Below are 23,724 nucleotides of genomic sequence, written 5' to 3'. Positions count from 1 at the left end.
TTGGGGCGTCGATGCTAAATATAAAACGTTGGCAGTGACGTGGAGGGGGGGGGGGGATGTCCCCCCCCGCTTTGTAGCAGCAGCGATGGTTATATATTTATTCATGTATTTGTGCGTGTGTGTGTGCCCCCCCCCCCCAACTTTTTTGGCACCTTCAGTCCTACGCCGGATCTCACCCACCCACCCCCACACACACAATATATGCGGATATTGTTAGCTGCTATAAAATATTAATTATTTTTTAATTGTATCACATAATTCAAATGTAAATATAGAGTAAAAGTAAATTTCAGAGATCGATCTATATTGAGTAACATGAGTTTGTTTTCTTCAAGCCAAATAAAATCTCTCCACTCTATCGCTGAACTATTTTATTATAAAGCCCTATTATTTTGTGAAGCGTCGGTGGTGTAACGGTTAGCATGGTTGCCTTCCAAGCAGTCGATCCGGGTTCGACTCCCGGCCGACGCATTTTTTAAAATTATTTTTCTTTTATTGTTATTATTTTATGTAAATTTTTAATAGAAAGTACAAACCACCTTTGACAGGTAAGCATATCAGTCATCATTCATGGGGCTCTGTTTGGGATAACAGAAACAGCCAATAGGTTCAGCTAACGGAGTTTGATCCTACGACCCAGGCACATAAAACAAGTACATGTACTCTACTGACTGAGTTAGAAGCCGTCCTACGTGCATGTTTACAAAGGCGTGCACATAAAATATGATGTTAGACTGGTCTGCTGAATGAACAGGTTTGATTACACTGAACTCCAGTGCACTTAATATGCACAGTCTAGTTAAACAGGTCGATTAAACGCAAGCGTGAAATGCCTTGCTGCCAAGGAGGCACACACGTATACAAACAGAGTGGAATCAACAAACTGTTTGGTGACATGGAAACTGACAACATTCAGTAATTGAAATTATTAATTCCATTAAACGATACATCATTTATCTTTTATGTACGTTTGCATAAAGCATGTAAGGACTTCATGGAAAAGACTCCATGCGGCAAAGGAGGACGCGATTGAAATTGTTTAATATTGTGCACGTTCTTTCCGAGAGTTATTACTTCACATGCTGGTGTGGGATTTTGAAGAATCTCCCTCCCATCTGTTATATGAAACATTTATAATCCTATTTAACGGGCGAATGAAGGATTTTTGTCCCCAGGGAAAGTATTGCAATGTTTAAAAAGAGCAAGGTCGACAGAATTCAGGTAGGGGTACAATGTTTAAGTACTGCCCTATTATTGTTATATGACGATACTCCTCTAAAAGACCGAGCCAATGAAGATATTACCCCCCCCCCCCCCCCCCCAATTAAACAAATCTGTTCAATGTATTAAAGTGACAGACCCTAGTTTTTAAACACTAAGGCATATTTTTCACTATTAGAGCCGTTTTCGATATAGGAAATCATACTTTACTTATATTTTATTGTTTAGATTTTCCACGTCCGTACATCCGAAGTGTTTCTGGTTATCTTGATGTTATTAATATCACAAAATGCATTGTTCATACATTGTATTTTTAAAAAACGCACGTCGCGTCTGAGATGTAACTGCTATGGAGTCCGAGTTTTAGTCTATTTTTAATTGGTATTTCACCGTTTCAACGTCACTGACACTTGTTTCACTCTGTTGTAACTTAGTGTCCATTTTCACGGGCTGAAACTATAGTCTGTGCCTTTAATTTACTACACGGTGGATTTTTCAGAGCACATCAAATGTCAGACCTCACTATTTAAGGGGAGCTATCACGCTCGCTGTGCATCACTCCCCTGAGATCAGTTCAAGGAGAGTAATTTTTAGCTTATCAATTTGTGGTATCCAGGGCCGTAGCTAGCAGGGGGGCAAGGGGGGCAGGCCCCCCCCCCCCCGAAAAAATTTGGAAAGCATTATAGAAACTTAAAGAAAAGGAGTTTTAGACTATTAACTACTCAGTTGCCCCCCCCCCCCCCAAACAAAAAATCATAGCTACGGCCCTGGTATCAATATGGTAATGGCTCCCTTCAATTTATTTTCATGGCAAGGTCTGCACTTCGAAATGTGAAGGGGGTGGGGGGGGTAGGGGTGGGGGGTGGGGTGGGGATAGGGGTGGAGCCCATCCCTACCAGTGTTCAGCAACTGGTACATGTAGGCTATATCAAAAGTAAAGGAGATATTTGTTCACCAACACTTAAACAGAGACAGAGAGAGAGAGAGAGAGAGAAGAAACCTACTACATATATAGTTTCATATAGGCTACTTTTATTGACAGCAGCAAGGGATCTTTTACACAATTTTTTTTTTTTTATTCTCTAGACAATGTATGACATTACCTTATGTTAGACACATAATATCCAATGCTTAAACAATGTGCTTAATTTGTAGTATTGGACTTTGAAAACAATGTGCCGAGGTGCTGGTAAATAAACATACCCTCTCTGTTCCTTTAAATCCAATTTTAGTCTTCATTTCATCAAACCAAACACTTAATAAAATTATAGCAAGTTTATTACAGTAACTATAAAAGAAACATTTAAAATGAGTATATTACGAACCTGGGGTAGATAGTAGAGCTTTCTGCCTGTCCTGGACGAAGGTCGACACCTGTGCCCATGACAGGCATGTGCTACAACAGCTTGTTCTGAATGTGCACATTAAAACCTATGACCTGACCTGACCTGAGGTTCCTGATGATGTGTGCCTGCTTCAAAGCACTGGAACACTCTAATTAATCTAAGAAATAACCAGTTACGATGAGTTTATGGAAAATTAACAGCCCAGCAATGCCCTATGTGTGTTACATCCCTTACTAAACAAATTCTTGGATCCAGCCAAGAAAACAAAAGTGTAAATTGTTTTAACACAGTGTATTAAGTTAAGCTGTGGAACTTGAGTTTGACTTACTAGACATGCCATGGTAAAGCCACTGTTCTGTGTTGCAGTGATTACTCTTAACACAACACACCACCATTTGTTGTGCCGTTACTTGTCATGTCATAGGGTTTTACGTGCACATTCAGAACAAGCTGTTGTAGCGCACGCCTGTCGTGGGCACAAGAGCCGGCTTTGGCCGGCTCCTCCGTCCATGACAGGAAAGGTGGGGGGGGGGGGGGGGAAGAGGAGGGACCGCCTGCACTGGCAGGTGCAAGTGAGCACCAGCAGCCCGATCAAATCGGTAGCAGGCGGGTGGTGGTGGTGCTATGGAATTTGAATGGAGCAGTTAAATGCCAAAGAGAAAAGGGTGCGCAATTTTGATTGAGGGAATTTGGCGCACTTTTGAACGGTCGGTCGAAAGGTAAATGGCCGAGCTAATATAGGTTTTGATATTAGTGAATCGAGAGTAGCTCGTTCATTTTAGACCTTTACGATGCTGTGGTGTCTCCTAGGTTGCCCATAGGGCCCTTATAAAGGGCCTGACCGCTTCTGTGCCGTTGCTTGCTATTCTCAGCAAATGACGGTTTCTAGGGAAATACCATTGTTTCTAATGAAATAAACAGTAACATAAATAATGAGTACATACAGTCACATGTATATTTACAAGTATATATACAATACCAATGACAGCTACATGTAGTTATCATTATATATGGACGGAGCTTGAATAAATAAATAAACACATGTATAAATAATGTAAATAACCTTAAGAATCTATCACAGAATAGCATTAACAATAGTGTTCCCACTTCAAATTTCTTTGGAGAGCACTTAACAATATAATATGGGTGTGGGTAATTTTTGGCATGCTTCCGTCAGAAAACTGTTCAAGCACGCCTGTCGTGGGCACAACCTCTGACTTTGCCAGAGTTCTGTCCATGACAGGGAGTAACAATATATGTTAACATCTGTATACTGAAAGGCATTGGAAGATGCCAGTGACTGGAGGAGGGGTGGGGGTGAGCACTTGTATGTTAATTTGCCTTTCAGCTGGGAGGAACCATTGAATAATCTTCAGAGCTGGGTGCAGGCCAGTGGTCTCCCCCCCTCCCTCCGCCCATCATTGATCATAGTATTTATAACAGTCTTTGTACACAATAAAATAGTTATAACTTTGATACATACATAGCGACTAACTGGATACTGGCTTAAGATATCAGTTTTGTTCTGCGAAGGTTAGAATGGCTAATGCCATGAAGCACTGTCGAGTGGCATTTGCCATTCAACTTGAACAGAATAAAGCTGACATCATGAGGCAGTAACCGGTCATTTTATTTAGCTTGCAAACCAACAGGAACAGTTGAAAGTCATTATTTATTCCAGTTTTTGTACGCAAATTGAGTGTCATAAATCTAGCAAGGCTTTTGCCATATGATGTCATAAAGATCAGGCACGACAGAAGCAAATAGACATTGGGGGGTCTGACAAGTCGAGGGCGCAAAGCAGTTTCTAGGGGGTTCGGGGGTATGCTTCCCAATAAAAGTCTGAAAACTAGATGTTCTGAAATGCAATTCCTTGCATTCTACAAGTAAAATTAATCTCTGCCTTAAGATTTACTATCAATAATATTTGTGATCCAGCCCACCTCCCTGCTCGGCGGTGCCTGAAGATACATGACATCATTCTTTGTAAGATGCTTAGTAGCTACATTTTGTCACATTAAAAAAGCATATCTAAACTCTTAATTCATAAATACATACACAAATTTTGTATCTTTATTGTGATACTGACCGAAAATATAGAAATTTGGCCTCGGTCAATATCAATTTCTTCGGTCCATAAAACATGATATTGCCCTCAATGACGATCAATAATTAATAAATATATATATATGTTAATGGTGTAGGTTATCAGCTTTGTCCTGTGAAATATAAAAAAGTTTTGTTTGAGTTATGAATTTAGAGATTGGTGATGGCATTGTATGTTAAACAAGCACATAACAACTGGGGGTGGGTGGGGTGGGTGGGGGGTCTACCCCACCTCCAAATTTGAAGCCGAAAACCTTTTATTTACTTTCTTCTACTATATAAAAGACCCTCAAAATTGTCCGTATAACACCACCATCCTATAGCATGCCCCCCCCCCCCCCCCCCCCCACTTCACACATTGCTCCAATGTTCCAATATATCTATACATCTTTACAAAATGTTCTTGGCAACAAATATCACAATATATATAAACAAATGTATATCACCATACACCATTTTTACAAATGGATCATGAAATATAATACAGCCATTTTAAAATAGGAGAGTGGTACTGTCATTAAAATTAAATGAATGGACTGATATGAAAATATTAAATAACAATAACATGTATCTTCATTGTTTTCGAATGGAATCATCAAATATAATTCAGACAATTCAAAATAAGAGAGTTGCACTAGTTATTGGTAAAGCTGAATGAATTGATATGAAAATATTAAATACTAAATATACATGTAGTGTATATTCAAATGTACTAAAACTACTCATCATAACTGTCAAAAATGGGTAAATCACCATGAAAGTCAAACTTTATCTGTAACAGTATATGATAAAGTTCTATACAAAATGTCTTGAGGCATTGTGAAAGAAAAGTCTGGAAAACAGATTGTCATATCTCAAAGGCTATAACTGTCAAAAATGGATATATTGCCATGAAGGTTAAACTTGATCTGCAACAGTAAATGATAAAGCTATATGCAAAATTGTAGCTCGATATCTTGAGGCATTGCGAAAAAGATGTCTGGAATGCAAATTTTGTTGTTATATTCTAAGTGCATGGGCCATAACTGTCAAAAAGGTGTAAATTGCCATGAAAGTCAAACTTGATCTGTAACACTACATGATATAACTATATACAAAATTATAGCTCAATATCTAGAAGCTTTGTGAAAACAATGTCAGGACAGATGAACAGACAGACAGACAGACAGACAGAAGGAAGGAAATAAAACTTATATTCCACTCTAGCTGGACTGGTATGGGATTTATAAACTATATGTTGCAAAACATAATAAATAAGTGAAATACAACAATGAGAGAAATACACAAAAACCAATACACATGTACATTGTAATATCCACTGTATAATAAACCAATGAAGTATAATAAACGTAATGATAAATTTATACATACTTACATATTAAATAAATTAAAGCAAAATCAATAAATAACATATACATGTAGCTGTAAAAACAGGCCATAAACAATTTAACCATTTTCTACAATTATACAATAAAGTCAGAAAGTATCAGATCTTTGGCATTCATATTCATCATCTTTATATACAACATACAGTGAGCTTCATTAATTCTACACTTAGATTTGATTTCACATGCAAATAAAGGTAAATAACGGCAATACAAACGTACAAGCATTGGCACTATCTGTGTAACAAGCACTATCTGCACAGGAATCTTATAACAATATTAAAAATATATGTATTTATACACAGAAATTAACATACTAAACTGCCATCTATAAAATTAACAGAAATCAGATAATCATAGTGGTGAATTAAAACCACCATACTGAAATTAATAATTTAAGATACATGTAGCTAAAAACTATTCAAAGAAAGAAAAAAGAAAAATAATCTATAATCTAATGAAATATAATGTATATTTCTGTCTTGTCAGGGGTTTCCCTAGGGTCCTACAGCCTAGTGGTCCCTAAGTGTGTTAGTAAGCACTTTGATGTCGCAGGGATTTATCCTGGATTTTTCACCAAGGTCTCATGTCTGATGGGAATCCCATGGGATTGGGAAAATTAATGTGAGTAAATCATACTTGGGATATGTTTTCCATCCACTAAATTATGCAGTACACCACTGTTAAATTAATTTATTGGAACAGACATTTATTAAATATATATATATTGGGAATTTTTAACATAGATATTGGGAATTTTTAACATAGATATTGGGAATTTTTAACATAGATATTGGGAATTTTCAGTGCTACTTTCATTTAGGAAGGGGCCTATCTTAGACACAGATAAAACCTCTGTGTCGATCAAGTGCGTTAAATCAATATTAATAATAGGATGTGTATTGTAGAGCAGATTGTAAACTGATGGCGAGTGTCTTCTTATTGTGATTGGTTAATTACATTCTTTTTCCGGGATCAAATGAAAATAACACCAGGAAAGCTAATGATGTCATTAGAAAGTGACGTCATTAGCAATTGGAACTAGCCAAGTTGATGGTTCAAAGATCTACAGTTAGATTGTAACCAGGTATTTAAAATAAATTAAAAATATATACAGTTAGTTCTGTAGAAAAACAAATCCGTTTACAATGGACATAACCATATGGAGTTTTTAGATTTGCAGGTGTTATTGTCTATTTGATGCCCACAAATATATCATTTGCCTTTGGTCGAAAATGACATTTGTGGGATCAAATGGACAATAACACCCGCAAATCTAAAAACTCCATATAGTTATCTCCTAATTAAGTACAAACTGTGTTATTTAAATATACGATACACATACAAATAGCAGTACAAAGAGAACAGTTATATGAATGAATAACAAAATATCAGGGTGTTTTTAAAGGGATTTTATGGTGATAATGGAAACATTTAAATATATCGTAACCTTTAGGTTAACATGTCTGAGTTTTATGGCAGGGCTCGAAATAGAAGTAAAATATGGTCTGCTGTTATATTTTTAAAAACATTTCGCAAAAAGAAATGTGACATTGTCCTGCTTAAAAAAAATGGCCTGCTGAGAAAAAAGACATCAAAGAGATGACGGGAGAGTTTGTATGTGAAAAAGCAGGATCTCTGAGATGTATTTTTGAGCCACCACCCCCCCCCCCCCACCCCCCTACTGGATAACAACATTTATTCACATTAGCAATTTAGTACCAAACAGCTATATTTTTAGATGGATTGCAACTAATTTTGAGTGTAGAGTGATGGAAATGTGTGGTAAAAAGGTCTTCTTTTTTTCTTTCTTTTTTTTTTATTGTCCCCAGAGCAATATGGCCATGCCAATTGTTGAGCTTTATGGAATTAAAATATAACAGAATCACAAGATAAATAGCAGATGAGATAATTGTACATACATCTGTCTTAATTACCTGCTGGTTTTTGGGGTGGTTTTAGCAGGTGACTTTCTATTTCACCTACTATAGGTCTAAAACAAATTGGACTGCCTTGTACTTTATGCAGGCCACTACATGTATTTCGAGCCCTGTACGGTAGCCTGTATATATATATATGTTAGCACACACCATACTTATTTTCATGTCTGTGCGAGTGCGAATAATTTTTACATGTTCATATACCACTAGATTTTCGAGCATATCTGTCCCGGGGCCTGTTTCTGGATAGCCAGGGGCTTGTCCCTGGACAGATTCATGTCTGTAAGACTTATCACAAATGATTAATGTTTGGCACATATTGGTGAATTAAAGGTACATATTCCCCACAAAACAGCTTGAAATTACAATGACATCTTAAAACAACATTATTGTGAACATTTTTATTTATATACACCTGGGTAACATATTTGGAAAACGGATGAGAGAAATTATAATATTAATTTGTATTACAGCTAGTTTCTGTGAAATATCTCGAAATTGGACCCTCACTAAATTGGAATTTTCCAATACATTTCTTTTTTAAATATCAGTACAGAACAGAACCTCTGTAAACTAGATATCCTGTAAAGCCAGACTTTTTACATGGTCCTGTGGGTGTCCAGTTTAGAGGGGTTTCATGGTAAAATAAAAAAATAAAAAAATTAAGGCTGTAAAGAATTGATTTCATAAATTTCTGATTTATCCACTTGGTGATTTAATACGGAACTATATTCATCCAGTTCAACTTTAATTCACACTTGCCAATTTGTCAATGTTCATAATGATGTAGCAGAAAAATCAACCTCCATTGAGAAGATTTGAACCACAGTATCTCAGTATGAAAGACCAGCACTCTACCAACTGAGCTCAGAGGGAAATTCCTACTAGCTACTGCCAGTATAGGAGCACTTTAAACCAACTCTACTACAAGGATCTCTAACAGTAAAAAAATATACCATACAGTGTTGAATAGTGGAACATGCACCTTTAACTGAGATGGACAGACACAATCTATCTACATGCTAACAGAAATGTGTCCATACGCCTGCAGCGACGATAAGATGACGTAGAAGATCCACAGAGAGATCATAAACAGGGCTGAGAATATCTTGGGTCCCTTGGGTCCACCGAGTTCGGCGTTCCCGAAGAACCGCAGCCGTCTGCGTAGTACGAGGAGACCAAGGCCGAGGAGGGAACAGACGATGTAGAGGATGACGCTGAAGCTTAGCGAGCCGGCCGGGACCTCGAACGTCTTGCCCTGCCAGGATGTAGAGGAAAGGGTGTGTGTGTTTAATGACAGCTCACATTTTATGTTCAACATATGGTTATTTTTTTGTGTGTGTGAGAGAGAGAGAGAGAGAGAGAGAGAGAGAGAGAGAGAGAGAGAGAGAGAGAGAGAGAGAGAGAGAGAGATAGAGATAGAGATAGAGATAGAGAGATATATATATAGAGAGAGAGAGAGAGAGAGAGGGAGGGAGAGAGACAAAGAGAGACAGACAGAGATAGACTGGCACACAGACAGGGTGGAATGGAAAGAGATAGCGATAGGGACAAACAGAGAGGGATATAGACACAGAAAGACAGGAAGGCAGGAAGAGAGATAGAGATGGAGAGAGACAGAGGGGAGATAGAGACAGACAGACACTACTGCTAAATAGGCTACGCCTACCAAAAAGCAGCAAGGCATCCTTTATGGGGGGCACTGGTTGGGACAGGGAAATAAACCCTAGAGAAGGGAGAGCGAGAGATGAGAGGCCCCCACTTCCACCATAGAAAGTGAGAGGAAGAGAAAAAGAGGAGAGGGGGAGAGAGAGGAAGGACTAGAGATAGAACGAGAGGGTGGAGTGGGATATATATATATATATATATATATATATATATATATATATATATGGAGGATCCCACTTCCACCACATGGGCGTTTCCTACAGAAAAAGCAGCAAGAGATCTTTTAAATGCACTTCCCCATAGATGTGACTGTACTTACTACAACCTTTCATGTACCAGTTATGGAGCACTGGTTGGGATGATGTTCACAAAATTATTTTGTTTAACGATGGTACTAGAGCACACTGATGTATTAATCATTAGCTATTGGATGTCAAGTATTTAGTCCCTGTGGTTGGAATGGTATAAAAAAGAAGAAGTCCATTGTGACTCATCTTGCTTCATGTGAACCTGTTACAATTCAGTTACATATTACTTCTCGAAATAAAGCAGGTCACCTAGGAGGAAGAAATAAGCCAAAACATTTTTAGAAAAGACAAAGGAAAGGGGTCTATATGGAATAAAACATAAATTAATTAAAATGATAGCAAGTAATTTTTCTTGGTTCATTTACCTTAGCACCCCAGTATATGGCTGCAATCACCCACGGAAGACCAAGTCCAAGGAAAACATTGACAGAGTTACTGCCCGTCACGTTTCCAATAGAGTTATCTGCATACTTCTCCTGCACTGCTGCCTGCTTGCTGGCAAACAGATCTGGCAAACTCGTTCCCAAGGCAACAAATGTAATGGCTGTCACCGTCTTCTTGAAATCAATCAGACAGCCGAATACTGAAGCCAGATCACCAACAATGGCCGTCAGAAGTCCTATCATAATCAGAGCTACGAAGAAGCACAACCACCCGCCCCAGATGGATGGGGGAGGAATCATGGCAAAAATCACCTGCAAAATAAAGAAGAAAGATTACAAATACCTAAAATTAGTGTTTCTCTTAAGTTAATTCATGTCATTTTCACATACCACTCTTTTGTAGCAGTTGTTTTGGTAGGAATGTTATTTAGCTTTTATGTAAATGAAAATGGATTGTAATGCCTATAGCTGTAACCAAGTCCAAACATGCTTCTGAAAATTGTGAGAATTAACGTTCTGCTTGTGGAAATCTAGTTGTGCATCAATGACAGCAATTGATTTCAGTTATGTTAATTTCATTGGAAGGATTCACTTTTTCATCTAGGTCATTACAGTGGAGCAGCCAATCAAATGTCTTTAAGTCAGTCTCCTTCTAGTGGGATATAACTTTGTGTGAGTGTAGGAAATTATGCCAGGGGTTCTAGACTGTAGTTAGTGAAGTTTCTTGGGGGTTCGGGGCATACACCCCTAACAGATATATTTTAAAAAGAAACACTGAAGCACATGTGTAGGAATTTTAGCTGGGGAGGGGGAGATCTAGACTGGTGAGCGGAATTTATACGGGGCAGTCATCGGTTTTGAGGGTTGCCTGCAGTGTTCTCTAAACTATAGTCCTTCCCACAGAGAAAACCGTTTTTCATACTGTGGAATTTACTACAAGTTATTTATTTTTAAGCTCATTGTTTTCTATTCTAAATTTTTCACACAAAAATAGGTGGTTTGTTTGTTATTTCCAAAACACTTTAATTTACTTTTTTTCTTACGTCAAACCAAACTGAAATTATTTACAAAATACTTTTTCGTAGGATGGTGGGATGGAGTATAGGTATGTAACAAACAATCTTCACCTTCCATCCAAAAGTGAGGAAGTGCATGATGTAGTCAAACACTGTGGCTGTCTCAAGGTCACCGCCGTTCACGTTCATTGCCTCCTCAAACTGCTGGCCCCACGTCGCGGAATCCAGTCGCAGTGCGTCCAGGTTAGCATTGGCCAGGTTCACCACTCGGCTAACAACACCTTTGAACTCTGGAGATTAAACAGCAGCATGGCGGTTATAACATAGAAGTTAAATCTCTCGTCATATGTGTTACGCGTGTGTATGTGTATATGTGGGGTTTTATTGTGTGTGTGTGTTTTGTGTGTACACAATACATTTAATTATATATGTGTGTTTAGGAGCACCCATCTGTAGACAAACACACAGATGGATGGATGGATGGATGGATGGATGATTGGATGGATGGATGGATGGATGGATGGATGGATGATTGGATGGATGATTGGATGGATGAATGGATAGATGAATTGATGGATATGATGGATGGATCGATGTATGGACAGACAAATTAATGGATTTTTCAATATTACTGCATGGTAGTGTGCCCAGTTCATTATATTTCTACCAAAATGCAGAAACAAAAAAAAGCACACCTGACACAATGGGTTCAGATTTTCAAAACTATGTTAGTGCTACGATATCATAGGCTATGGCATGTATCATAGTGATGTCATAGCCTATGGCAGTTTTACGATATCATAGGCTATGGTATGTATCATAGTGATGTCATAGCCTATGACAGTTTTACGATATCTTAGCATTAAGATAGTTTCGAAAATAAGTAGCTTGTCTTTAATATGCTTTTCTTTTGATGTAACAATTACACAGGTTTTTTAAATTTGAAATGAATAGCTAAAATGAGTTTTCACAATTTCAAATTTGTTTTTATTTAAATTTAAATAATTTGACAACTTACCATCATCATTCAGAATGGTGACTACACTTTTAGCCAGGCCAATTTTCGCTCCTTCAGAAACCTTTTCTATCTTTATCTCAAAGTTTTCATCCTTTTCAAATTCCTAGTTAAAAAAGAACCAGAATTAATTTGATTTATCCTCCAACCACCGGTTCTATTGACAGAATATGATGATGGATAAAGCAAAGTTGTATCCTGCTACTTGCAGGATATGACTTTTGACGTCACTCATGTGATGTCACACGCATAGCTACATTACAAAATAGCTCATTTAACCTCTAGGTCATCATACAATGTGGCTGAAATAACAGAAATAATAGCTTTTCCACTTAATATTTATGATCTGCAGGATAAAGATAATAACTAGTTACTGACATCAGATATCTGCTTTATCCTGAATTGGATAAAGCAGATATCCGACGTCATTAATTAGTTATTCTCAATTTATTATTAGAAATGATGACATTCTGTTTGGAGCTATACAAGCCAGGATAAAGTCAGTAAATGAAGCACAGCAGACCATTACAAACCCAGGACTATTTGTGAACATGAGTTTCAACTGAATACAGTTTAAGAAAAAGTTAAAAGTTTGTTTTAACACCACTAGAGCACACTGATTTATTAATCATCAGCTACTGGATGTCAAACATTTGGTAATTTTTATATATAGTCTTAGAGAGAAAACCCGCTACATTTTTCCATTAGTAGCAAGGGATTTTTTATATGCACCATCCCACAGACAGGATAGCACATACCATGGCCTCTGATATACCAGTCATGGCTGGAATGAGAAATGGTCCAATGGGCCCACCAACATGAATCGATCTGAAACCGATTGCACATCAAGCCAGCATTTTACCACTGGGCCATGTCCCGTCCTAGCCCAAGTACTCGGATTGTAAGAGAGCTAGACGGACATTTGGACAGAAATACGCTCTCATTACAGTCAGAGACCAACCTATGTCTTTTTTTGGCAATTCCCGACAACCAAAAAGTTGGCAAAGATTTCCGCTCTAATACCACAACAATCCTATGTTTGACGTCAAATACCTTTACATCGATCGTTTTCGAGTTAACTGATTAAAACAAAATCCACATATTAATCACTAATACACATAGTACAGAAAGAAATCCGACAGCACCCACATTCAGCTACGCTTCGTGACACTCCGTCGCAAGAATTACAAAGCTCGGTGACCTATTTCGTGATGTAGATCACGTGATCGCCCACTGGGTGATTCTGCCTAGTAGACGGAATGGCTGAGTGGGGCCATCATGTGATGCATCATCACGATATAGGTCGGCGAACTTAGAATTCTGCTGTCCGGAGTTTGCCGAAGCTTAGCTGAATGTGGGTACTGTCGGGTTTCTTTCTGTAGTGTGTGTATTAGTGATTAATACGTGGATTTTTTTTTAATCAGTTAACTCGAAAATGATCGATGTAAAGGTATTTGACATCAAACATAGGAAATCTTTGCCAACTTTTTGGTTGTCGGCAATTGCCAAAAAAATACATAGCTTGGTCTCTGACTGTAATGAGAGCGTATTTATGTCCAAATGTCTGTCTAGCTCTCTTACAGTCAGAGTGCTCGGGCTAGTCCGCCCCAGAGTTTTACAAAGGACCCAAAAATTATTAGCAATTTAGTGAATTTCAATTAATGATAGGTAATGAAAAAAAAAGGATTGGCTGTCTTTGATTGTTTAATTAGCTATTTGCCAATTTAATGATGCAATATACTTGCCTAATTCAGCTGTAATTTGTATTTGGCACTTTTTCAGTCAATAGCTGCATCTACTTCTAAAATACTTCTAATGCTTATGTTCAATTAACAGATGTATGTGAATCTCGTTTGATATACTATCTACAGTGGAACCCCTCAAAATCAGATACTCTGTAAACTGGACTTCCCTCAAAACCAGATGTTTCTCATGATCACCTTTTTAAATGTCAGTCCAGAACAGAACCTGATTTGATATACTATCTACAGTGGAACCCCTCAAAATCAGACACTCTGTAAACTGGACTTCCCTCAAAACCAGATGTTTCTCATGATCACCTTTTTAAATGTCAGTCCAGAACAGAACCTGATTTGATATACTATCTACAGTGGAACCCCTCAAAATCAGACACTCTGTAAACTGGACTTCCCTCAAAACCAGATGTTTCTCATGATCACCTTTTTAAATGTCAGTCCTGAACAGAACCTCTCTAACTGGATACCTCTTAAAACCAGACTTTTTATTTGGAACCCCTCAAAATCAGATACTCGGTAAACTGGACTTCCCTCAAAACCAGATGTTTCTCATGATCACCTTTTTAAATGTCAGTCCAGAACAGAACCTGATTTGTAACTGGTCCGGTTTAGAGGGTTTTTATTGTATTTGTATTTAGAAATATAAAATTGTAAATATTGTAATGATTTACTTGAATCTGACTGGGTTAAGTCATTAAAACAACTTTATTTATCCTTTGATGGAATGCAAAAAGCAATGTCATTATGGGTAATGGGACATCATTATAAATATGTACAATGAATTATGGAAAGAACAAAAGAAACTGATTTATAGATATTTTGAATGAAGTGTATCACCTATTTTTATCCTATAATTTACCCGTAGTATCCATGTCATAAACCCATTTGATATTTACCATTATTAACTTGATTAATAATGTTTTGCTGTCAGTAGGGTCATTTGTTTACAGCCAATCATTAAGACTTGTATACTCATAAGCGTAATGATTTAGTTGACATGCGTGATGTCAAACTACATTTGTGCTAACCGGAGAGATGACTTAAGAACTTTGATTTATTAAATATCGAATGAAAATGTTATTTTAGAAGTTTTATAGGATAAACAGACTCTGCTACTCATATTTTAAATATGTGAAATATCAACCTCATCTAGTTAATCGGTATTTGTCAAGGCAGACAATTTTAGACATTTATATAAATTCACCAAAAAAATTACAAAGAATTCTTATACAGTCAAATCCACTTAATTGGATGTCGGATTATTGTATATTTCGGATATTTGAATATGTTTGTCCTGCACGGAACCATTTGCCATTATGACAATACAAAATCCAACGGTTAATTGGATGTGTTTTTTAACGTGTTTTCGGATATTGGAATATAAAATTATCCTTGCCGAATGGCAATTGCATGTAAAACATAGGAAAGTTTGTGTTACTTGATGTGTTTTTGTAAAATTTATGTATAATATACAAATTATTAAAAAAAATTAAAAGCCTATATGGACTAAACATGAAAAGGAATATTAATTTCATAAGTTAATCAAGTTTATCACACACCTTATCATCCATAATTTCAATCTCTATATATTTGTACATTAAGTTTATCACACACCTTCCATCCATAATTTCAGTCTCTATATATTTGTACATCAAGTTTATCACACACCTTATCATCCATAATTTCAATCTCTATATATTTGTACATCAAGTTTATCACACACCTTATCATCCATAATTTCAATCTCTATATATTTGTACATCTCTATATATTTGTTGATCAAGTTTATCACACACCTTTCATCCATAATTTCAGTCTCTATATATTTGTTGATCAAGTTTATCACACACCTTTCATCCATAATTTCTGTCTCTATATATTTGTTGATCCAGTTTATCACACACCTTTCATCCATAATTTCAATCTCTATATATTTGTACATCAAGTTTATCACACACCTTTCATCCATAATTTCAATCTCTATATATTTGTTCATCAAGTTTATCACACACCTTTCATCGATAATTTCAATCTCTATATATTTGTACATCAAGTTTATCACACACCTTATCATCCATAATTTCAATCTCTATATATTTGTACATCAAGTTTATCACACACCTTATCATCCATAATTTCAATCTCTATATATTTGTACATCAAGTTTATGACACACCTTATCATCCATAATTTCAATCTCTATATATTTGTTGATCAAGTTTATCACACACCTTATCATCCATAATTTCAATCTCTATATATTTGTACATCAAGTTTATCACACACCTTATCATCCATAATTTCAATCTCTATATATTTGTTGATCAAGTTTATCACACACCTTATCATGCATAATTTCAATCTCTATATATTTGTACATCAAGTTTATCACACACCTTATCATCCATAATTTCAATCTCTATATATTTGTACATCAAGTTTATCACACACCTTATCATCCATAATTTCAATCTCTATATATTTGTACATCAAGTTTATCACACACCTTATCATCCATAATTTCAATCTCTATATATTTGTTGATCAAGTTTATCACACACCTTATCATCCATAATTTCAGTCTCTATATATTTGTACATCAAGTTTATCACACACCTTATCATCCACAATTTCAATCTCTATATATTTGTTGATCAAGTTTATCACACACCTTATCATCCATAATTTCAATCTCTATATATTTGTTGATCAAGTTTATCACACACCTTATCATCCATAATTTCAATCTCTATATATTTGTACATCAAGTTTATCACACCTTATCATCCATAATTTCAATCTCTATATATTTGTTGATGAAGTTTATCACAAACCTTATCATCCATAATTTCAATCTCTATATATTTGTACATCAAGTTTATCACACACCTTATCATCCATAATTTCAATCTCTATATATTTGTTGATCAAGTTTATCACACACCTTATCATCCACAATTTCAGTCTCTATATATTTGTACATCAAGTTTATCACACACCTTATCATCCACAATTTCAATCTCTATATATTTGTTGATCAAGTTTATCACACACCTTATCATCCATAATTTCAATCTCTATATATTTGTTGATCAAGTTTATCACACACCTTATCATCCATAATTTCAATCTCTATATATTTGTACATCAAGTTTATCACCCATTTATCATCCATAATTTCAATCTCTATATATTTGTACATCAAGTTTATCACACACCTTATCATCCATAATTTCAATCTCTATATATTTGTTGATGAAGTTTATCACAAACCTTATCATCCATAATTTCAATCTCTATATATTTGTACATCAAGTTTATCACACACCTTATCATCCATAATTTCAATCTCTATATATTTGTACATCAAGTTTATCACCCACTTATCATCCATAATTGCAGTCTCTATATATTTGTTGATTAAATGCTCAGACCCTAGTTTCAGCCTGTGAAAATGGACACTAACTTTAGTTAATCTACAAACTTGCAACGCACATTTGGATATGGATATGACAGAGAGACGCTAAAGTCTGTGATGTTTAACTGGGGAAATATCATCTAAAAATAACTACAGCTCATCGTGATAACCATTACTTCTGAGATGAATGTGTGCTATTAGAACGTTGAAAAATGCATTTTGGTGTATTGCAAAAACTTGCATGACCAGAACCACTTTAAGTGTATGAAAAATAATATTCTAAATAATAAAATGGAAGTATATTTCCAATTTAAATTATCAAAACTGCTTGAATAGTGAAAACAAAGTCATAGTGGTTAGAAACTAGGGTCTGTCACTAACTTTATCACGAACCTTATTATCGATAATTTCGATCTCTATATAAGTTGATTACATTTATCACAAACCTTATCATCAATGATTTCGATCTCTATGTATTTCTTTGTCACACACATTACCATCGATAATGTCGACCTCTAGCCTATGTATTTGGCTTATCACACAACTTATCATCGATGATTTCGATCTCTATGTATTTCTTTGTCACACACATTATCATCGATAATGTCGACCTCTAGCCTATGTATTTGGCTTATCACACAACTTATCATCGATAATTTTGATCTCTATGTATTTATTTATTGCACACCTTATCATCGATAAATGTGATCTCTATATATTTGTTTATCACACATCTTATCATCGATAATTTCTATCTATATGTATTTGTCTATCACACAACTTATCATTGATAATTTCGATCTCTATATATTTTTGTATCACATACCTTATCATCGATAATTTCGATCGCTATATTTGTTTTTTCACACACCTTATCATCAAAAATTTCTATCTCTATGTATTTATTTATTGCACACCTTATCATCGATAATTTCAATCTCTATATATTTGTTTATCACATACCTTATCATCGATAATTTCCATCGATAATTTTGATCTCTCTCCCCTGTGTGTGCATTAACCTCACCGTGGTGCAGGGGTGAACATTCTTTTATAGAATGGCCAATAAATGCACAACTCCTCATATGAAGCGCCTTGTTTGCCGTGAGGTGCGACCCGTGAAAATGGATGATGGGATCCTGGTGATTGAGTTGGGGCATACATGCGGGTTTGACTTCTGGCAATACATCACTTTGGCCCGGAGTTCATATAGACGGGTGGTCAATCGGCTGGTGATGCCAAGCTCTAGAGCAAACGACCTTTGTTTTGTTGATATAGCCAAGAACAAACATTGTTTTAATTACCTTTTGTATTTGTTGCTCTTAGGGCGGTGGCTAGGGTCAATCCGGTGATTTATTTTTTATTGCCTGAGTATATCAATCATGTATCCCTGGCATGAATGTCTGCTGGTTATCTGCAGTGTCATGTCCCCTTGTTGGACTCCGTGGTGGGTGGGGACATGGTTGATGAACATTTGCGCTTATAATTATGGCTACAAACAGCTTTATACCTTCTGATGGGGCCCTTAAACGGGTCCACACCGTCATCAGAAGAAGAGTCCATGACTTTGAATGTAAAAAAATCAAAGGTAATTTCTGGCAAAACCTGGCCAAGGTTCCTTGTCATCGGATCATCCAGCTAAGAAAGCACTAAATGTTGTTTAACAGAAAGTTGTTAAAGCTACCCAGGTGTCTTTGGAATCTAGAAATCCACCAAAAGGTTTAACTGCGGAGCCAGATCCCAGTAAGCCTAAGTCAGGAAAAGACACTTCAAATAAGGATTGTTCTTCAGGTCGACTAAAGAAGTATGAAAAACAACTGATTCATTTAGACAATCCTTTTGAATCTTTGGCTGATCTGGATGATCAGATGGATATTTCATCACAAGATCGTCCCCAGTCTAGAAAATCGCCAAAGAAAAAGATAGTACCCGTACTTCCCCAAAATGGCTAATTCAGTCATTCAGTGGAACTGCCGAGGGCTTAGGCCCAATTTTGATGAATTAAGTCTTTTAATTCAAAACCATAATCCTCTTGCGGTGTGTCTTCAGGAAACTTTCTTGAAGGACACTGATCATATTACCATGAGAGGATTTAACCTCTATCATAAGTTTCAAGAAACTGAAAATAGAGCATCTGGGGGTGTTTTTATTCTTGTTAATGAAAACATTCCTCAAAGTTCAGTAACACTGACTACCAATTTACAAGCTGTGGCTGTAAAGGTCACGGCTCATAAAACTGTTACCCTATGTTCAGTTTACTTGCTATGTTCAGTTTACTTGCCACCTCGTAATCATTTTAATTTTAATCCTAGGGATCTTCAAGATCTTATTGATCAGCTCCCTACTCCCTTTATTATTATGGGAGATTTTAATGGTCACCACACTTTGTGGGGATGCGAGGATATCAATATTAGAGGTAAACAATTAGAAGACTTAATTCTCAAAAATGACTTACTTTTATTTAATGATAAAAGTCGTACATATTTTCATTCTGCAAGTGGATCTTTCACTTCCATAGATTTAACTCTTTGTAGTCCATCACTTTTTGTTGATTTCTCCTGGAAAGTTGGTTCAGACCTTTGTGGTAGTGACCACTTTCCCATTATTTTGGAGAATGATGGACCACCATCACTTGAAAGGGTTCAAAGGTGGAAGTTGGCGAAGGCAAATTGGGGTCAGTTTCAGCATCTGTGCAGCACTCGTCTGCAACAATTTGCCATTACTGATGCTGATGATCCCATGTCTTTGTTCACTTCCATCTTGAAGGACATTGCAGATGAAACTATTCCTAAGACTTCAAAAGTGCCAAAGTGTTTCAATAAACCATGGTTTAATGATACGTGCAAAGATGCATTCAAAGAGCGAAACAGGTTGCTTGAGTGGTTCAAACGTGAACCTACAGCAGACAACCTGGATGCATTTCATATTGCTAGGGCTAAGGCTCGTAGTGAGATTAGACAGAGTAAGAAAACATCTTGGAGAACTTTTGTCTCCAAGTTGAATTCACAAACATCGGTGAAATCTGTCTGGAATAGGATCCGTAAAATCAAAGGTAAAGAATCCAGTAATACAGTTCATCATTTGTCTGTCAATGACATGGATGTCACGTCTCATTGTGACATTGCCAATGCATTGGCAGACAACTTTTCTCATAATTCATCTTCTGCTTTCAGTACAGATGCTTTTACATCTGTCAGAACTAAAGCTGAAAAGCAGTCCATTAATTTTTCATCTGAAAATGCTGAAGTGTACAACAGGCGTTTCTCTATGGAGGAATTGCAGGATGCTCTTCGTAGAGCCCATGATACTTCAGTAGGACCAGATGAATTCATTATCAGTTATTAAAACATTTACCTGAATCATCTTTGATGGTTCTTTTGAATATTTTTAATAACATCTGGATTTCTGGAGACTTTCCTTCTGATTGGAGGAAAGCTATTATCATTCCTATTCCCAAGCCTGGTAAGGATCCAACCAATCCTACTAGTTGTCGCCCTATTGCTTTGACAAGTTTGTAAAACCATGGAACGCATGATCAATCGTCGACTTGTCTGGTATCTTGAATCTCACAAATTGCTTACTAACGTGCAATGTGGGTTCAGATCTAGACGTAGCACGGTTGATCATTTTGTTAGATTTGAAACGTTTTGTAGGGAAGCTTTCATCCATAATCAGCACTTGGTTTCAGTGTTTTTTGATTTGGAGAAGGCTTACGATACCACGTGGAAGTATGGGATTTTAAACGACCTCCATGGCATGGGCCTTAGAGGTCGCCTTCCTGTTTTTATATCTCAATTTTTAAGAGATAGATCTTTTAAAGTCCGGGTCGGGTCGACTTTGTCCGACATTCACCCACAGGAGATGGGTGTACCTCAAGGTAGTATCCTGTCTGTAACTTTATTTTCTGTGAAAATTAACAGCATCACCCAGTGTTTAACACCTGGTGTGGATTGCTCGTTATATGTCGATGATTTTCAGATTTGCTATAGATCGTCCAATATGAGTATCATTGAACGTAAGTTGCAGCTTTGTTTGAATAAACTTCATCAATGGGCAACTGACAATGGCTTTCGATTCTCAAAAGCAAAAACGGTTTGTATATGCATATCTGCCAGAAAAGAGGTCTCCACTTAGACCCACAGTTGTTTTTGGACAAAAATCCAATTCCAGTTGTGGAGGAGACTAAATTTCTGGGGGTTATATTTGACAGGAAGCTATCTTTTGTGCCCCATCTTAAATATGTTAAAAAGAAGGGCTTAAAAGCTTTGAATATTTTAAAAGTTACTGGTAATACGGAATGGGGAGCAGACCGAAAGGTTATGCTTCGTCTGTATAGATCTCTAGTTAGATCAAAACTTGATTATAGATGCATTGTGTATGGGTCGGCAAGCAAGTCTTACTTGCAGATGCTAGATCCGATACACAATCAGGGACTTAGGCTTTGTCTTGGTGCATTTAGAACATCTCCTGTAGAGAGTTTGTACGTTGATGCACACGAACCTTGTTTGGGTGCTAGACGTGCCAAGCTTTCTCTGCAGTATGCTGCCAAGATTAAATCGTTACCAACACATCCAGCTCATGATACGGTGTTTGACAACAAATATATGAAGTTGTATGATGCAAGGCTAAATGCTATTCGTACATTTGGTCTACGCATTAAGCGTTTTTTATCGCTTTCCATCACTGATTTATCAGACACTTTGGAAACATCTTCATATTTTGTTTTACAACCACCTAAAATTGTATTTGATCTAGCGCATCTGAAGAAAGATCGTATAGATGCTGTTGTTTTTAAACAGTTTTTCATGGAAATTCAAGACAAGTACTGTGATTACATTCCTGTGTATACAGGTGGATCACGGGATGGAAATTCTGTGGCTTGTGCTACAGTTTTTCCATCAGACACTATCATTTCCATGAGACTGCCTGACTCAGCATCGATTTTTAGTGCTGAAGTTTGGGCAGTCATTAAAGCCTTGGAAGAAATTAAAGATTCCATAGCATCCAGATTTGTTATTTTTACAGACTCACTTTCATGTCTTCAAGCTTTACGTAATATGAAGCTGGACCATCCCTTAATTGGGATGGTGATATGAAAATGTGTCTTTTTATCTATTGCCAATAAAGACATTGTATTTTGTTGGGTACCCAGCCATGTTGACATTAGGGGTAATGAAAAGGCAGATTCTGCTGCCAAGTCTGCTTTGGATTTGCCTCACGCCAGGGTTGGTGTACCGTATACTGATTTTAAATATTATATCAGCCAATTTATCTTTTCCACTTGGCAACGTGATTGGGACGGTGAGGTTGCAAACAAGCTTCATGCTATCAAGCCAGTCTTGGGAGAGTGGCAGTCCTCCTATAGACAGTGCAGGAAGGATGAAATAGTCTTGTGTCGTGCCCGCATAGGTCACACTTACTTAACCCATTCATTTATCTTGAAGAAAGATCCTCCACCTCAGTGTGAGCACTGCCAGTGTCTTCTGACTGTGCGACACATTTTGGTGGAGTGTAAGCAGTTGTCAGCAACTCGAAAAGATATATTTGGACAAAGAAATGTGATGGAATCATTTCGATTTCATCCAGAACTTTTATTGCAGTTTTTACGAGATACTGAATTTTATTCTAAATTTTAATTATATCTATCTGTGATATTTGTACTTTTACACAGTCCTTTACACTATGTTTTTATTTAATTGTTGAATTTTAATATTGATGATGATCATCACACTTTTCTTGCATTTTACCATAGTTTGACACCCAATAGCCGAGGTATTTTTCGTGCTGGGGTGTCGTTAAACATTCATTCATTTTATTCATTCCATTCGATCTCTCTATATATTTTTTTCACACACCTTATCATCAATAATTTCGATCTCTATGTATTTATTTATCGCACATCTTATCATCGATAAATTTGATCTCTATATATTTGTTTATCACACACCTTATCATCGATAATTTCAATCTCTATATATTTGTTTATCACACACCTTATCATCGATGATTTCGATCTCTATGTATTTATTTATCACACACCTTATCATCGATGATTTCGATCTCTATGTATTTCTTATCACACACCTTATAATCAATAATTTTGATCTCTCTATATATACACAGAACTTCACATATGTTGTTTTCGCTTCCTATTTATTGCA

General features: G+C 36.5%; 1 protein-coding gene and 1 non-coding gene across 2 annotated transcripts in view; one reads left to right on the top strand and one right to left on the bottom strand.

Annotated features, from left to right (window-relative positions):
* Window positions 1-399: 399 nt before the first annotated feature.
* Window positions 400-471, top strand: Trnag-ucc. Its single transcript has one exon. It is a non-coding gene; the product is annotated as a tRNA-Gly (tRNA).
* A 2,822-nt stretch (window positions 472-3,293) lies between these two features.
* LOC121379244 (sodium/calcium exchanger 2-like) overlaps window positions 3,294-23,724 on the bottom strand; it is a 49,521-nt gene continuing 29,090 nt past the window's right edge. The window contains exons 8-11 of the mRNA XM_041507767.1: window positions 12,392-12,494; window positions 11,485-11,663; window positions 10,340-10,669; window positions 3,294-9,256 (exon numbers count right to left, since the gene is read on the bottom strand). Of these exons, the coding sequence (XP_041363701.1) occupies window positions 9,014-9,256; window positions 10,340-10,669; window positions 11,485-11,663; window positions 12,392-12,494 (855 nt within the window). The 3' untranslated portion in view covers window positions 3,294-9,013. The remainder of the gene's footprint in view (window positions 9,257-10,339; window positions 10,670-11,484; window positions 11,664-12,391; window positions 12,495-23,724) is intronic.

This window comes from Gigantopelta aegis, chromosome 8, assembly GCF_016097555.1.
Source record: "Gigantopelta aegis isolate Gae_Host chromosome 8, Gae_host_genome, whole genome shotgun sequence".
NCBI classification, from domain to species: Eukaryota; Metazoa; Mollusca; class Gastropoda; order Neomphalida; family Peltospiridae; genus Gigantopelta; species Gigantopelta aegis.
The sequence above is the reverse complement of the archived record's forward strand: the minus strand, read 5'-3'. Positions and strand labels throughout refer to the sequence as shown.